Source organism: Parambassis ranga, chromosome 6 (genome assembly GCF_900634625.1).
Source record: "Parambassis ranga chromosome 6, fParRan2.1, whole genome shotgun sequence".
In the NCBI taxonomy this organism is placed as follows: Eukaryota; Metazoa; Chordata; class Actinopteri; family Ambassidae; genus Parambassis; species Parambassis ranga.
The window spans coordinates 9,695,311-9,711,787 of NC_041027.1; the positions used below are offsets into that span (position 1 = coordinate 9,695,311).

At 42.9% G+C, this 16,477-nt stretch overlaps 1 protein-coding gene across 2 annotated transcripts in view; it reads right to left on the reverse strand.

Moving 5' to 3' along the window:
• Positions 1-4,862: 4,862 nt before the first annotated feature.
• The window catches only part of trrap (transformation/transcription domain-associated protein), a 60,948-nt gene continuing 49,333 nt past the window's right edge, over positions 4,863-16,477 (reverse strand). The window contains exons 65-71 of one of the 2 annotated variants that reach the window (XM_028407633.1): positions 15,318-15,579; positions 10,803-11,028; positions 10,480-10,697; positions 9,686-9,870; positions 9,357-9,560; positions 6,851-7,045; positions 4,863-5,875 (exon numbers count right to left, since the gene is read on the reverse strand). In XM_028407633.1, coding sequence (XP_028263434.1) covers positions 5,591-5,875; positions 6,851-7,045; positions 9,357-9,560; positions 9,686-9,870; positions 10,480-10,697; positions 10,803-11,028; positions 15,318-15,579 — 1,575 coding nt within the window. In that variant the 3' untranslated portion in view covers positions 4,863-5,590. The remainder of the gene's footprint in view (positions 5,876-6,850; positions 7,046-9,356; positions 9,561-9,685; positions 9,871-10,479; positions 10,698-10,802; positions 11,029-15,317; positions 15,580-16,477) is intronic. The other variant, XM_028407632.1, reaches the window with a different exon arrangement.

Here is a 16,477-nt window from a genome sequence, read left to right on the forward strand (position 1 = left end):
CTGCTGAGTAACTTCAGGAATAACAGTTAATACCCCCACAGGAACATGGCTGAAGTCTGCCATGGCATCTGAATCCTGTTGATATCAAAGAAAGTACAATTTTAAAAGGTTCAGGTGAAAGTCTGGGCTTCCTAGTGCCCCAATGTCTAACACACCAAATTTTGCAATACTTACAAAACAGACAATGTAGAAGTCTCTTCCCTCATCTCTGAGGAAAACTGGGAGACATCGCAGGACAGCAGTCCTCTTGGCAATGACATCATTGGTCTATCAGTGGGGGAAAAATAGTAAAACTAAACAAAACTATTTTCTGAAGAAACTGCATCACATTTTTCCAAAATAATTGTTTAATGTGAGCACTTATGACAGCATGTGTGTATTGTCTTGCAAAGATAGATTAGAGTGTTGATATACTCTTTATCTTTGTACAACAAATATCAGGGCAAAACTGGTCGTTGTGCCTAGCGTGATTACTGTAAATGGGAAGGTTTGAATTCCCTGCCCCTCAGACAAAATGAGAAGGAATGCTTACCCGTTTTTCAATCTGGACAAGGGTCTCTGAAAGTGTATTGCCAACAATTCCCTTTTTAGAGTTGAAGAACTCCAGGAAACGTGGGGTGTGGCAGTCCAAGAACTCAAAGAAGTCTTGCTCTAGATCCCTACTTGCCACTCTGGTGAACTCTGCAAAAACCTTTAAAGACAAAACAGAACAGAAACAATATCTTGTACATAAGTGAAGAGAGAACCACAAAATTGGTAGACAAATTGCATGAGGTGGCCCATTTGTACTTTCTATATTTTTGCTTACCTGTTGTTTCCTAAAAAGAGCTGGCCAGTATTCCAACATTTGCTTTACAGATGGCTGCTCTTCCACAATTTCTTTACGTCTCAATGAGAATGTTTGGCTCATTTTAGTGAAGCAAGAGCCGGAGACCCCACAGCAACAGAGTGAACGCGGCCATTAGCCACGTGCTCTAATAAAACAAATTTAATACATATAGCTATTACAGCGTAGCTTCCACGACGACGAAGTTTGCATCAACTTAGTACAGAATTATGGTGCTCACCTCGGACCTGTACCTAGTAGTTTTCCTCTGGTGTGGTCTACTCCTGTTCTATCGGTTTTATCTCCCTGAAAACTGTGGTGCGCAACTCCACTTAAAGTCAAGGCGGACATGTGGACATGACCGAGTGAAATTGGCTGTGTGGAGGTTAGCAGCCCTTGTTGATTTTACGTTTACACACGGACTAACTGCATTTGAAATAAACAGTGAATGTCCACAGCTCTTAACAGGAACATAAACCTTAAACGCTCTCAAAAAACGCATGGCAATCTTAGTTAATGTTAGCTAATGTTAGTCTTAGCTACGTCAGCCTGTGTTAACATTACCATTAGTCTGCAAATAGTTGTATCTCTAACTGGCTTGTCATCACAATATGTGAATAATAAAATCATAGATGGCACATGAAAATATATTGAATCTGAATAACTCACCTTGAGAGAAGGTCTGCTTCTTCCAACTATCACGTCCAAGAAGATTCTGGAAGCTTCCCAGAGTGCTTTACTGCGCATGTGCACTGTTGAACTCAAGCCTTCACTCCAGTAGCAAAAAGTTTCAAGTCCAGTTTACACATGAGAACTTAGTTTTATACCTCTGTCAGGCTAAATGAGTACATTACTCACATTCCTTGAGTTGAATCGACATGAGAGTGAAACTTAAGTAAAGTACGCAAATGTAATTTAAGTAAGAATGGGTATTACCTTTCAGGTTCATGAACCTGAAACCATTGAGAATTAATAAATAAAAATCATTAATAAACAGCAACAAAAAAGAGGGATGCTGTTTCATCTTCGGCTCCCTTAGAGGGTGACACGAACTGTGCTTTTATCCAGCTCGTCCAAGAAAAAAAAAAAAACTGTGTGATCCTAACTTCCGGGCTTTTGCTCAGCTCTCCATGTCAAACTTAAAACGTCACGTGACTCTAAACCCCGCTGCTTCTTCTATACAAAGTTGTTGATGGGCTGCTGCATCACTGTCACCGAGACAAAGAAAGTGACTTTGATTACATGCCATGCTGCTGTTGTGTGTACAGCTTGAGCAATTAAAATCATAATGGCAGATTTTAGACACACAACTAATGAGCTCAACTCCGCGGAGTGGAAATGCCATTAGAGGTCCTAATGGGACTCATTCTCAGAGCAACAAAACAAATCTTCAGCTGTTAGATATGAGCTGTGCAGCTTACCCAGCTAGAGATCAACACACAATCATCTTTTTTTTATTAATACTGTTTGTTTACATGAAAATACAAAGAGTCTTCTCGCCCTACTGCACTACAAAGACTGATACAGTGTGAGATATAATTGGATGCTGGCTGTGAAAGCAGAAGAGTTGGTGCCGTCCTAAATGATGAATTGTGAAAAGAGGGAAGAAGTGGATTAGTGTTAGTAAAGTACTTCTTCACCTCCATCCTCTTCACAGCTTCATCCAGACTCAACATCAAGTGTACATTTTATATTACACTATATTCAAATGTGTCTCCTGAGCTATATTTTGACAGCTTAGTTGCCACTTTGCTGAGAAATTCTCCGTCTTTCTCTCCTCCCTTAAGCTCTTCCTCCTCGGCCATCCTCCACCGGGACGAGGATCATTGGAGAGGGGGGAGATTTCATCAGCTGGTCCTGCCAGGATCTATTCCTGCTTTGGTGTGTCTCTTGAGATCTCTGCTCTGTGCCAGCACTCATGATGATCCAGGCTCTACACCTTCACTCCCACAGGAGCACATCAATCACCTCCACTCCTCTCACACTCCTGGAGAGGGAGGGAAGGAGATGCTGCTGTCGGGGAGGTGGTGATGAAGCCTTCGTCTCCACTTCACTCAAAGGCTGAGGGGTGAAAAAAAAAGGGAATAAAGGAGGAGAAGGTGGTGTGGATGGTGCAGCCGTCACCTCTGCACCTGCGATGTCTGTCTGCAGTCACAGGATGCTATGAAAAGACCCCAGAGGGTAAGTAATGACACACCTGTGTGTGTGTGTGTGTGTGTGTGTGCGTGCGAGATCTGCTGTTGTGGATTTCATATGTCACATAATCTCTCCCAAATCAGAGCAGACACCTGAGGCGTGAAATAGATGCCTGTCCCTACAGAGGGCACCTAGAACTTCAAACACAATGTTCATAAAGGACAAAACAGGCTGAATGTAAGTCTGTCTCCATCTCTGTCCACTGAGAAACTAAATCCCCCAATCAAGTTTAGGACCCAACACTTGACATGAATATCTTTTTTTGTGGTACGGAGAGATATTGGGTTCATATATTTTAACACTGTGCAGGTGCTTGTTACAGCAAGATGTCCAATGGGAAACAGGCAGTGTGATGCAGGTGATTTTAACACTACAGCTTGAACATTTTTGTGTTTTATACCTTCTGTATGAAGGTCTATAATATTTCATTAGTATATTTCATATACACTGTGTTATATATCTTAAAATTAGTTCATCAGATTGTTAAAAAATACTCACCAAATGAAAGAACAAAGTCTTGGGCACAAACGTGTATTCATTTCATTTTGATATCTATTTTCTGTGCAGACTTATCAGCATTTTAAATAGGAGGTGCACACATGTGACATGCTGCACCATTAGCGGGTAAGTTGTCACAGCATACGTCACACATGTTTGGCATAAATAAAACAAGAACACTTCAGTTTAAATAATATTCCAATTTAAATTTAGCTAGAAAAAGTTGGATTAATCAATGAAATTGAATAAAAATTGGCCAACTTCACCTCCCTCAATCACGTCAGGTGTTGTGCTGCCATTTCTTGTTTTTCTTGTGTAATTCCTGATAATTTCTTCTCCTGTGAGTTTTTTCTTTGTTCTTTTAAAGAACAATCACAAATTGAAACAAAACAGCAGATTCTCTGTGTCTATTATTGCATATACTCGAGTAGTGTGGCAATTTGCCACTTTTGAGTAGACCCCCTTTGTGGTCAAAGGACATTTAGGACATTTTTTAGGACATTTTTCTTTCAAGGCATGGTTTATATTATATAAGAGGAGGCATTTGTACAAACACTGCAGATGTACACACAGCATCTTGAAAACAAAGCAGTCTTGCTAAAATAGCAAACACCTAGTAAGAAAGAACTTCACCCTGACTGCTGGAAACCACAGAACAAACAAGTGTTTCTTTTCTTCAGAGAGGAAGAGAAATGTTCCAGGGAGTGTGTAACCGTGTTGAGAGGCTGTGTGCATTGTATAGAGGGAAACAGAGATATAACCTTTGTTTATGAGTGCAGGCGAGCTGGCTGACAGTGTGTATAAGTCAAGCGAGGCCAGACCTCTTGGAGATCTACTGGCACGCATTAATCAAGCACCAGGCGGTGAGGGTAACGCCTCAACACACCTCTGCAGGACTTTCTAACCAAAGGGAGGGGATGACCACAAGGTTACCGTACCTCAGCAAGTCAGACGCTCCCTTTGATTCAGCACTGCTGCGCTGAAATGCCGTTCCATAAATGTCTGCTAACTGTGAACCGCAAGGGTACCAACAATAGACTTTTTAAACGCCAGAGAACGGTTCATCTGGAGTCATTTCACAGCATGAGTTACTACGGCAATAATATCCAAGAGTGCGTCCTTCAGGGTGATTATGGCTGTGACAGTGATGCAGTAGATGTGCGCCACAGATGGGGATTACTGGCTATTACTGCTGTTTTACAACTGCTAAAAAAAAGTATGAAGCAGAAGGAAAACTATTTGTGAGTTTTGCTTTATGGTAATTGTGAGCACAGTTGAAAGTCATTTTAAAGATTCATTGGTTTCTTTACAGTGTAAAGAAAGACTGCAGGAAAATACAGAATTAAAATCAAACACAGCTTCTGTATTAAATTATTTACAAGGCAGGAGGAGCAGTACCTTTACAAACAAAGGGGAGGAGGGATGTGTGTACACAGCCAGGCTGGGAATGACATTACATAGCTTATTACTGTGTGAACAGACCTATAGAAAGATCTGATGTAAAATGGCTTTTTGGAATAGTTATAGTCAGAAATCTGTGGATTAAAAAACAGAAGTATTGGCTGTTTACAGGACAGTGTTCCTCGTTGGGATGCAATCACTAAGAAGCTACAGTTCTGTAAATATTTAAGTAAAAATACAAATTACAGAAGATGCATTTCAGATAAAAAACAAACAAAAAAATCTGCATACGTAACGTAACCAAACAAAAATGTCTGAGCTTTTAAATAAAAACTCCTGTGTAAGTGTGGCGCACCACGATACCTACACAGACATCTGTACTGTCCTCTTGTAAAGGCAGGGTAACTAGCATTACACCTGAAGTCCCTGAATTTTAGTTATAAAAATAAATACAAGTTGAAGCAAAACCTTTTTGTCATTTAAAAAAAAAAAAAAAAAAAAAAAGAATCCAGATGTAACCATGAAGCATTACTGGCAAACAGGGTATTTTGATTCAGTTTGAAAGTCAAATATCAGGCTTCAGTTACAGTGTAACACCATTTTTGTCAGATATGTAATATAAGTAAACAAACTCGGCCGTGCATATCTCTCTCTGTCCCATCCGGCCTCTCAGAGCCAGGGGTGCCAGGCAGGATCCATGCGGCACAGATTGTCCAGGCTGTTTGCTGCAGCCACCAGGGTGTTGACCTTACTCTCTCCGCCCTCGAACTGAGCCAGGTTGTGGAGGCGGGTCATGATGGCTGTGACGGCCTTCTGGACCAGTGAGACCAACTGCTGGGAGTCCATGTTCTCTGGCTGGCCGGCAGGGGAGAGAGGGATGGATGTGTCCTCCTGGGTCTTCTTGTGCCATGCAATGATCTCATCACGAAGAACTGCCTTTAAGATGCCATCAACCTATCAGAGACGAGGGGAATGCAGTCAAGGATTGATCAGAAGAGGGTAAATCATAGAGTCCATCTCCTGGGTTTTTTCAAATCGTCCCATCATGGGAAAGAGCAGTGAAACTTGATAAGTCTTTTCTTTATAAACTGTAATTGACAGTCCCAAACATGCACATAAAACAAAGCTGTTAACTTCAATATTATCCTCGGGGAAATCTCTTTGCAGCTTATTATGGTGATGGTGAATTCAAATACATAACCATCTAAACCATGACGCGGCCGCAGCTCTAGCACTCATCATGTAGCTAGGTGCACACTGTTCCCCACTCTTACCTAAAGTGTTTATATGGTTATATGGTTGGATTGTTTATATGGTTTACGGCTTGACTATATTTGAGTGGATGATTGTTATGTGTTGCTTTATTGCGTTTCCTAGTAACGTGCCTTTTCTTTGACCACAAGAAGCTCGGGGCCTCTGGGTTAACTAGTTCACATCGCCGGGTGTTTTGTTTATTTGCATCTAAAGCACTCATCCACGTCAGTCAGACTTTGAGTGAGAGCCAGGCCTATACATAGACACCACACGCCTGTCATTACTGCCCTGCTGTACATATATTACACAACCCTGACTGCCCGCCTTTTTTCCCTAGCATTGTTTATAGTTGAGCCTCAGTGAACTTTCTCTGGGTTTGTCTAAGTTTAGGTACCAAATATCTGGGTAACACAGCAGGAGCTTAAATTTGACGACAAACCACTGCTCCCTTGTGACTGACGGGATGAAATGTATCCTCACTAACACTGGCAGCTGTGGTGCAGGTTTATTTATTTATTTATTTATTTTTTTAAATGTGATGTTTGAATGTGTAGTTTTATGACAAAACTTCCCCAATTACCACTTTTAAATAAATGTGTTTAGCATTTCACATCAATGAGTATTTTTCTATTAACATAAACTCTGTACTCTCTCATAAATGCATTTAAAAGCTACCTTAAAGTTTGGCTGTGCGAAGCATCGTGCCACAGCAATCATGGAGGCGGTGAGCGGGCCGGAGACACCGATGGTGGTCAGGAACTCTGAGATGTTTGGCGTCAGGCGGAACGGAACAGGGCGATTAGCGTCAAGGTCGCCTGTGGCATCGTTGATGTCAAAGCGGAAGTAGGAGACGTTCAGCTTTCCTGTGTCCTAAAAACAGAGAACAAAGAAAAGTGTAAAGTTGGGTTTTCAATCAGCACAACAAAAGCCATTGTTATATATTACCTGCTTATACAAAAACCTGATTCACCTTTATTCTCACATAACCGCTGGGACAAAACAAATCGTTCTCAGTAGGGCTGAGGCAGTTACAATACAAGCTCACAACAACAAAATGGCTGCCAGTATTGATCCTCATGTCCAAGACACAGCAACATGTCAAACTATTTGCAGCGCAGCATCTATAATCCTCAATTCACTCCCAACTACCCTCACCCCTCTGCCCTGTTGCTCCCTGCTGACTTAAATATATATGGCTAAGTTTTCATCTTTTAAGCCTGCATTTATGTGCGAGACGAGGGCTACACGAGCAGCCATTGCAGGAAAGATAAGCTCCCTTATATGAAAAAGTGAGCAGCTCTGACAGCTTTATAGCAGAGCATTTCATTCCAGCTCGTGCACACTCTCCTCCTCTTCTGTCTCGCCCCTTTCCTCCCTCCCTCTCTCTCTCTCACCTACTGTCATTTGCTCTTCCTGGGCCCAGTAGAGGGCCTAAAGGCAGTGGGCTGAGACACCAGCAACCCCCAGGAGGCTCAGATAAGCCTGCAGACAGTTGACTGTGGAGGCAGCGCTCAGAATGCTAAATTGCCACACTAGAGGCCAGCGATGGCTTCATTCGGAGGCTGGTGTGAATGGGATGACGCAACATTAGTGTGTCACATGTAGTAACTCAGGGTTGTGAACTGTGAGAGATGACAGATACTGGGTCATTTTCACAGTAAATGTAAAAAGAGACAGACAGATGTGAGGGAATGAAACAAATCCTCAAGAGATGATGATGAACGTAACAAGACAGGTGTTGAAAAGAATTGTTCTTTTCTGTTTTCTTGGAGATAAGAACAAGCACTTTTCCAAAAGTGTGGTGATTTCCTGAATCTGAATTTTGCTTTTTTGTACATTTGTGGGATTTGGCTGGCAAGCACAGACTCCACAGTGCAGGAAATAGAGACAAAAGACAGGTGAAAAATGTTTCTTAAGACACTGCACTCAACTCCAGGTCTATTTCTGGCTGTGTCAATCTGCTGCAGCTGTGTTATTAACTCTGTGAGAGCAAATTAGGTACTGTGAGGAAATAATGGAATATTGCATATAATGTAAATAAGGGAGTGATTTAATTAGATGATGATTTTTACTGTAACTGTGAAAAGCAAAATGTTTACTCTTATTAAACTGCATGTAAGGTAAACACACATTAGACTAGTCTGTTATCTACGTGGGAGATGTGGCTTCAACATTTATTTCCATCATCATTGTACAAGTTCAATAAAAAAAGGCGCACCATCTGCCTCTGGCTCTGCAGATTTGTAGCGCTGTGTGTTCCTGACAATAATATCATTTTATTTATTGAGCAGCTGATATCATATGTTACTGTGATTGGCAGAGCTGTGCCAGAGCCATGAAACAAGTGATGGGACTTGAGCATGAATGAGTTTATTCAACAGCACACACCTTCTCGTTTATATTCAGCGTCAGTGGAGACGCCTCACTGTCTGCGCGCTCAGAAATATTGCTTTGCACTTGTGTAGTTAAAATTGGGCACTCTAACTGAATTAAGGCCTGATGAACACCACAAAGCGCTGCCTTTTTTTTTTCTTTACTCTATAAGGGCCAATTTGAAGAAACATAAGGTCTCTATTTAGGCAGGGTGAGGCGCAGTGTTGTGGATGTGATGTCCTGTCCTTGCACTCTCTCTCTTTCTCTGTTTGTGTGTTTGTATGTGTGTACACTCTCCGCACCGTAATCCTCCTGTGTCTAATGGGATCTGTGGAGTGGAACAGGCAGAGGGGGCTTAATACCCGCGCTTAGCTGCCCAGAGGAACGCCTGTCAGCAAAGGCCGATTAGGATCAGAGGGGAGGGGTGGCCGACTGACACAATCATCTTTAATAATGACTTTGAGAAAGCTGTCTGCGGACCTCGAGCAGCAGACGGATGTGTGTGGACTGAGAAGCACATACACAGAAACATAGCCTCTTCAAATTGAAACGTCTTTGATAGCTGAGCAGAGGGACTGAATATAACGCTCTGTCAAAACACCCTTCCTATTGACAGCGGCTGGCTGACTGATAGGACTAGCGTGAATGTCACAGGGGAGAATAGTAATTCATACAGCCTGATATGGAGAGGGTAATAGTGATCTCTTAATGCATCTATGAGTGTGTATATATCTATTGAATTAGGCCCTGTCAAATGGATCCCAGTTGCCCTTGACAGGAAGTCCAACAAATATCTGTTGTCTCCTACCTGTGCTATCTGTAGCATCTCGGGGTTAAGCCTGTTGAGGTGGAGCATGAACTCGGCCAGACCAATCAGGGCCAGCTGGATGGTGAACATCTTCCGGAAGGTCCAGTAGTCTGTGGCGTTGGGGAATGTGTGGAGAGCCCACTCCTTGAGCATGCTGCGGGGAACCATGTTGCCCTGCACCTCTTTCAAGATGTCCCTCAAGACCTGGAGGAAGTCCAAGAAAACAGCACAGCTTTTATTTCAGATATTAATTAGAATGCAATTATCCCTCCCATCTGAAAATCCTTGGATGTTAAATCTCAAAATCATTTTTATAACCGCCTCCATACCTGGTGGCTGGCCTGCGTGCCTCTGGCCTGCACAGTAGCCAGACGATCGTAATATCGGGAGATGGGGTTGTCATGTTCGATGCCCTTCTTGGCACAGCGTTGTTTGTAGATTTCCACCAGTGACAGAGACGAAGGGTTGTCCTCCACTAGCCGCATCTGAGGCGACACTGCCACCACACGGGGCACTGGAGAGACGGAGGGAGGTGAAGAGATGAGGACAGCGCATAGGAAAGGGGGGGTTAAAAAGGAGGCGTGAGGTGGTGGGAGAACAGCCACATCAGTGATATGGAAACTGTAAACATTTGGCTGCACAAACAAACTGCTTTCCCACAGTGTAAACCGCAGATATAAACCTACAACTAAAATAATTTCAGAGTTGGGAAAGGGCTTAGGGAGTGCCACAGATCAACAACAAGCAGGGTCAAAGGAGGTAAAAGGCTGTGCCTGGGCTGTGTGCTGAAAGCAGTCTAAACATTTACACACACACTGGCACCTCAAATCAAATCAATACCAGCCATTCAAGCTGGAAGAAAATGTGTTGGAATGGACTGAAGAATTCTCTGTCCACATTTCCCCCTTAAACAAACCATCAAGTGTATAAATGAGCAAACATCTGGGTGGAGACTAACCTCAAGGGGATACCAAGAGAGGAAATGGCGCTCGAAAGCAAACTGAAATATATGACGGTGTTATCAGAGTTTGTGGCCAGTTTGTCGCCGCCTTTTATTTTCCTTCTCCTAACACTATCTCACACAGACAAAGACACACACACACACACATAGTCCCGGTCATACCTGTGAAGAAGAGGTGCCTCTTTGTGGTCTCTTTTCTCTTCTCCAAACAGGGGTTGAGGAGGCGGAGGAGCTGCAGGACCCTCTCCTCTCGGCGTGACTCTGTCAGGCAGGCATCATTCATCACAAGGTAGGGGTAGATTTTGCCATTGTGGCCACGGATATAGAGACGGCGAGCTGCAGTATTGTGTTTCTGAACAATTTCCACTCTGGGCATGAACCTGGAAAGTGCAGAGAAATAGAACAGCAGTAGTAAACAATGAAAGAGGAAGGGTGGTAACATCATATATAACCACATTCCCTGCTGTATAAAAAAACACCTGTACCTGGCAATCTTAATGTAGTAGTGCGTAGGTTTGGGCATAAGGAATTCACCAGGGATCTCCACTTCTGCTGTTTGGGCAGAGAAATTGCTGAGGAAGCGACATTTCTCCTCGATGAGGAAGAACTTAGGCAGCTGTTTGGTCTTGGCCTCCAAGATCTTGATCCACTTCTTCAGCTTGGAGATTAGATTGTGAAGCTTCATGGAGCCGGGCACGCTGAAGTCAAAGTCTGTGAGAGGGGGGGGAGAGAAGAAGAAAGTGTTACAGCAAGAATCTCATTGCAGGACTGCTTTTAAATGTATTTGGCTGTATTACCAATGACTTGGAATGTGTGTGTGACATTAAAAAATTGAAGAAGTGGCGATGTAAGCTTTTAAAGTGATTCAATATAATCCAGAGTGGGGTAGTCTGGCTCTCTCTAATAAACTATCCTCAAATGCCCTTCATTAACATGCTAATCCTCAACTATTCCAGTAGACCTGCTCTCTGCCAGGACTAAAAACAGTAGTAGGAGTTCCCAGATGTGTTTATGTGTGTGACCTTAAACCCCACTACTATTTATACACACTGCTTGGATTCTATTTGCACTTGCTGAATAAAAAGTAGAAGATTCCACACCAGTTCTGATACGTCAATTGCAAATGAAAATGTAGGGGTAAATGACATTACAGTGTCTGAAACTGAAGATTAATTACAGTGAGGTTTGGGTGTTTACTTTAGTTATCCTGTACCATGGACCAAAAACACCCTGTTTTTCCAATGGGATAGCAGTGGATATACACAGTTACCACTGGGAAATTTCTATTATAAATATTGTGTTGCACTGATGGCCACTCCATTTCAGGAGCGTGGTGCAGTGCCTTGCTTAAGGGAACTTCACAGATAAGTTATTCATGGCAGGCTGGCAGCACATAGAGAACTGTTTGCTCTATCGACTTAAAACTCCCAGGCCGAGGCCGGGAGCTGATTAAATTAGAGCTATAAAAATGAGAGTCTTAAAGTATTAAATTCCTGTTTCAAGTCACAACTCATATTGCACATAACATATTGTGATGAGCTGCAGCAATAACAACGGAAGGAGGGGAAGTGAGCCAGGCAGGTTTTCCATTTTAGAGTGAAGCCCCCCAGGACATTTCTGTAACATGAATGCACGCACACACACACAAACCGCCTCTCCTATTTCAGTACACCCTGTTGTGCTGCCCGTTATAATGAATCCATGAAACTGCAAGGCCTTGCCATTTCAAACCTGTTCAATCTCTCCCAGAGTGAGACCTCCTAATACTTTAAATAAGCCCTTTAAAACAGCCAATGTTCTTTTTAGGAGTGGCCCTATTTCGCTATCCGTCTGCCTGAAATTCACCTGCCTCCACAGCACAGGTAAAATTGAAACAGTCCGGAGAAATTGCAGCCCGACAACAATTCAGCACCAAAAAAGTGTATAATGCTTACAAATAGAAACGGCGAGACATGCTACACGCTTTCTGAGCCATCAATCAATACTGTAATACCATTCCATCTTTATCAGATATAAATCTGGACACAGCTGCACAATACATCCATATTTTAATCACTGTATATATGACTTTTACTGAACAATTACTAACCAATATGAACACTTTATTTAAGGTAGTTGCAAGGACATTCTATAGATTTAGTGCCGTCAGCTGCCAAATAAAAAAAATGCATGACACACTAATGACAGAGAGAGAGAAGCACCATTCCTGCCTTATAAAATCCTGTTAGTAAAACTAACAAACATGGTATTGCCATCGTCAGGCCAGCCAGTGAAAAATGTTTCATGGGATAGACAGAATGTGGCGGTTTTGTCACTCATTTTTTTTCTTGTCTTTTTGGAAGCTTAAACATCGCCAAAACTAAAACTGTAGACCATTGTTTGGAAACTACAGCAGTCAACTGTAACAAGTGAAATGCAGCCAGCGAAACCAGACGAGTTATTTTCAGTCCCCCTGAACTTATCTTTGACCCCTGCTCAGGGGGGAAGGGATGCTGAGAGAAAGAGTGCGGAGTGGAAAGTAGCCAAACACCTCTTTGACCTGCATGTAGAAATGAGGGGCTGGTATTCTGCCCTGCCCAGCCTGCATGGCAGACCACAGCAGAGGATCTGCACTGCTGCACCACATTATGGATCCAAACTCGAGAGGTTGGCCACCTCTGTATATAGAACCATTATTCCCTTGTGCACTGCCCAGGTCCTGACTCAATGTGTATGTATGTGTGAGTTGGAGTCTATTCGACTTTATTAAGGTGAGCTGGAGTGGAGTGTTTCAGAGGTCAGCACAAGGATGAAATTTCAGACATTAAAAGTTCACATTTAAAGCCTCTGACTGAGGTATATATGCTGTACAGGATTATAGTGACTTGCATATTAACGTTGTTAAACGTAATTTTAGCATGACAAATGACTATTCAATAGCCAAAGAATTAAAAAGCCAGGAAACGTGTCCATTTTTTTCATAAAAAGCTAATCTGACAAAAGTCTCTGGAACACATCCACTGCTAAAACAGTAACTCATGCAAATAGCATTCTCTGTAATTGGATTTGAATGCCTCCCTGCTGCCAAATGTTATATGTGCACACATAAACCCATATTTTCCGGCCCACAAACCCTGCGAAAGCGAGCGAGCCACTAACGTGGTGCGGGGAATGGGAGCTTGGCTGCTTTGCAGCTCTGTAAACCCTGTTTGTTCCGCTCTGGAAGGCTTGTGTGGTTTCGGTCTCTGTCGGCCGCGCTCCTTCGTCGCCACGGGGACAGCTGTGTAGTGATGGTCAGCAGTCACCGTGTGAGGCAGGAGCCCTGGTGACACCTGGCTGTGTGAGCACAGCTGGCACCGCAACATCTGGTGAGATTCATCAGCACGGCACTCGCTCTGCGGCTCACTCTTGTTTGTGTTGTTGATTCTGCGTGCAGATCACAACTTTTGTCCACTAATGACATCACACCTGTCTTAATGTTTCTCATTTTTTATAATTTTCCTCATTTTATTTCATGCCATCTCTACTCTCTCTCTCTTTTCCATCACATATGTTTGCTTTTTTTCCCCCCTCTTATTTCCTTCCTAACTGCTTTTCATTCTGCTCGCCGTGCTTGCCTCCACCTCAGGGCCAAATGCATTAGCCTTAGTGGCCACTTTCAGGAGGAGTGAATGAATATGTGAGATTGAAGAGGAGAAAAGGGGAGGAGAGGGCAGGAGGAGTGGTGTAGAAATGCAACAAAAAAATGGACCCGAATGTTTATTTGAACACTGAAAGCTCGGGAGAGCTGCAGACAGTTCTTGTTTAAACCGAATCCAGTGAACTGAAGTTCAACGTCCTTATGTAATGTTGGAAAACAAACACATGGCTTCCAAAAACAGAGGAATGATTGTTTTAAGAAAAAAAAATGTCTCAGTTGGGGGTCTTGGCACCTGTCCTTTTGGCTTCCACGGCTAGTCATGAATTTGAACACACAGGCCAACATTACTGGGGGCTTCTTCACTGCTTTACAAGCTGACACATGAATATCACTGGGTTTTTTTTTCCTTTCTTTGAAGTGTGTAAATCCAAAACTGGAGCTAGATCAGAGAACTGCCTCTGTCTCCCAACTCCTGATCTCAGATGTTACATCAGCATACAGCACAAAAGTATAAAGGATTTTGTTGTGAGGTTTTTTTTTTTAATTTAAAATTTAACGGATTTGAAGATACGTACGGTTGATATAGTCAACGGATCATTTAAATCAATACAATTCAATATAATTACTGTCATTCAGGCAAATAATCGTGCTGTACTTGGACTTGTTGTTAAGATCATCACCACAGAGCTGCACTGGCTCAGATTAGAAATGCTGCTGACTTGTGTATAATCAAATCCACCGTGGGCGTGTACGTGCACACACACGGTGTAATAAAGTCACAGACAGACACACATATAAACACCTATTTCTGACCAGCCAAAATCCCTCCCTAAAATCCAATCATCATGTCAGAAACTTTAATTACATTGTAGAACACCAGTGCCCCAGCTGCTCCAAGCGACAGTGCAGCCTATTCTAGTGCTGATATGAGTGGTATGAGTGTCAGTGTAGATTTAATGTAACCAGTTCAATACAAAGGCCAGGCAGTGCAGGGCCGCTCTCTCCTCCCTTTAAAACAGTTTAGACTTACAGTATTACAAATGGTGCTGCTGTTATTTGCTGAAAGGTAGATGACGTCTGGTGAGGATCTGCAGGGAGGTGTTGCTAGTTTTGCTACCTTGCCAATTGTGGGAGCTTGTCAAGTTCAGTTAGGTTTGCCTCAAGACATATGCTTAAAATTTTGTCTCTTCAAATTCCAATGTCATAACAAGAGAGTTAACATGGCTGCAGGAAACTAAAGTGAACAAACAACTAAGTTTAAAACAAGAGTCAGACATGGATTGAATCATCCTTTCTTTTTCAGATTGCACTTCCAACTGTCCTGTATGGTTCTATTCTACACACAGCATCAGATTAAAGTAAATTTTAAATGCAAACCAACCTGTGGTGAACTGTCCCTTCATCTTCTGGAAAACAGGGTCCTGGGCTGTGGCTTGGGCGCGGCGGGCAAGCGATTCAGAGGCAGCACTGGAGAACATGGTGGAAACATTGGACACGTTCTCCAAACCAACGCCGAAGGTGCTGACCAGTTTCTTGACGAAGTTGAGCGTGTGTGGCGTGATCTTGGCATCAGACACTGCGCCGCTCTTCTCAAAGGCCACCGAGTAGCATTTAGCAAGGCCTTGCTGGAGCTGCCTTAAGACCTGCAGAGAGGAGGGATGAAATACTGAGGTTACAACGTCTTTTTGTAATCAGAACCATTTCATTTGGTTTTTGTTGAGCATGATTTCCCTCAAAAGAAGTTATTCAAAGTAAAGCTTTTCACTTGTCAAAGCAGGAAAAGCACAGGTGAATAAAATTTTCTTGTGCCTTTACAATAAACCAACATGCACAAAAGATGTGCTTCCCCTAAGTGGAATGTAACCATCCTCAACACATCTGTGCTTTTTCTACCGTGACATGTTCAAATGTCTGCTGTGCAAAAAGTGCGCTATGAGCATACATCTAAGTAACAGAGCAAAGCCACACAGCAATGTGAAGTCATTCAGTGACCAAAGCAACAGGGAAAGAGAAGGTGATGATGGTGCAGCATACCTTTGCATGTGCTTGCCCGGTGGAATGAAGCATAGAGCTTGCAGCTGCTGCCGAGTGCCCCCAAATCATCACAGGTAATCACACAGATACACACACACACCAACAAACTTTCAGCCCTAAATCCCCTGCCCCATCCTACACGCTCACCGCACCCATCCATCACTTGTCTCAGGCTTCTGTCCTCCCACCACCTCTGCTTCTCCCATATTTCACCAGCACCACAGATTAGCTTCTGTGCGCGAATGCTAAAACAATGCCCAGCAGCACCATGTTTAGTTTGGCCTACCGAACATAGTTGCAGGCGTGACACAATAAAATTATTTTGTCTTGAATATATATGGCTTTTGTCAGTCTCATAAACCTGGAAAATAAGGCTGTCGTCATCTTTTTGACCAGGTTGCATGGCACACAAGATGTTCACTCCAACTTGCTGTCATACATCAACATTCTCACCACCAGGTGTATGTTTTTCTCACCATTTGACCTGCTGAAAACACGCACGTAGCG